The sequence below is a fragment of the Condylura cristata genome, unplaced genomic scaffold (assembly GCF_000260355.1).
Source record: "Condylura cristata isolate star-nosed mole 26May11 unplaced genomic scaffold, ConCri1.0 scaffold00017, whole genome shotgun sequence".
NCBI lineage: Eukaryota > Metazoa > Chordata > Mammalia > Eulipotyphla > Talpidae > Condylura > Condylura cristata.
This window is the reverse complement of record NW_004567118.1, coordinates 16,320,890-16,322,134: the sequence shown is the minus strand read 5'-3', so window position 1 is coordinate 16,322,134 and position 1,245 is coordinate 16,320,890. Positions and strand designations below refer to the sequence as shown.

The 1,245-nt window shown below is 36.6% G+C and overlaps 1 protein-coding gene across 1 annotated transcript in view; it reads left to right on the top strand.

The window, feature by feature from the left end:
- The window catches only part of DDX52 (DEAD (Asp-Glu-Ala-Asp) box polypeptide 52), an 18,516-nt gene that overhangs the window by 7,736 nt on the left and 9,535 nt on the right, over positions 1-1,245 (top strand). The window contains exon 6 of the mRNA XM_004684466.2: positions 710-821. Within this exon, the coding sequence (XP_004684523.1) occupies positions 710-821 (112 nt within the window). The remainder of the gene's footprint in view (positions 1-709; positions 822-1,245) is intronic.

The following is a 1,245-nucleotide window of genomic DNA, read 5'->3' as shown; positions in this document are numbered from 1 at the left end:
GGGGATCAAACTCATGCTGAAGTGGTTTAACTTCTTAGTGCTGTGCTTTAACCCACTGTGCCACCAGGGAGAGCCTCAGCAGTATACTTAATCAGTTTGTTCTGTTCCCCACTGTGCCTCTGGTGAATCCTCTTAATGCCCCTGCACCTCTGGCCTGTACCCCAGTTCTGTATGCATAAATAAATAAATCTTTTTTAAAATAATAGTTTATTTTTTATATCATTTTGTACATTTTTTTTCATCTCAATTGTAATCCCCATGGGTTTCCCATCACCAAGTCACCCATGTGCCATCACCATAGAATAAGTAAATCTTTAAAAAAAGTAAAAAAGAATACTTGCCAAGTATGAAACAATTTTGCAGTAGTATTCTAAAAGTATAGTTAGCATGCTTGAAGGCACTGTTATGATGTCATATAAAACAAAAGATGTATTTACTAGTGTTTACTAAATAAATGAGTACATTTACATTAAGAAATAAAAATAATAAAATAACAATAATAAATAGATTGGAAGACTTCTGGTTTTTTCGTAAAACAAGTCTTAATGGGCACTGAAGTTTTAAAATGCTAAGATTCCAGGTTAATCTATAGATTAGTCTGGATATTCCGATATTCATGGTAATAGAGTAATTTTGTTAATAATATAAAAGGGTTCTTAAAGTATAGTTATACACCTGCATCTGATGTTTTTATTGCTTTCCATTTTAGATACATCGAGAATTAGTAAAAATCTCTGAGGGAATAGGATTCAGGATACATATGATCCACAAAGCAGCAGTGGCAGCCAAGAAATTTGGACCTAAGTCATCTAAGAGGTTTGGTAAGGGATTCATGCTTGAAATGCAGACCATGTAAGGGATCTGGAAATTACAAATATCTTAATTATCGCTTAAAGGGTTCTTAAAGTGTGGTTATACATATAGGTAGTTTGATTTTCTGAGAAGGTAAAGAAGGTTCCCCTCCCATTGCCACCCAGTATGTACATGCCAGAGGTTCTCAACCTGAGCAGTTTTGTCCCACACCCCCACCTCATCCTCCATCCTAGGACATTTGAAAGTATTTGGAGGTCTTCTAAGTCATCACAGCTGGGAAGGGTGCTACTAATCTACAGTGGGTAGGGGCCAGAGGTGCTGTTCAGTATCCTGTAGTGCTCTGTACAGCCCCAACAACCAAGAGTGATCTGGACCAAAATATCAGTAGTGCTGAAGTTAAGAACCCCTACTTTGTGCTACTGATTTTTTTTT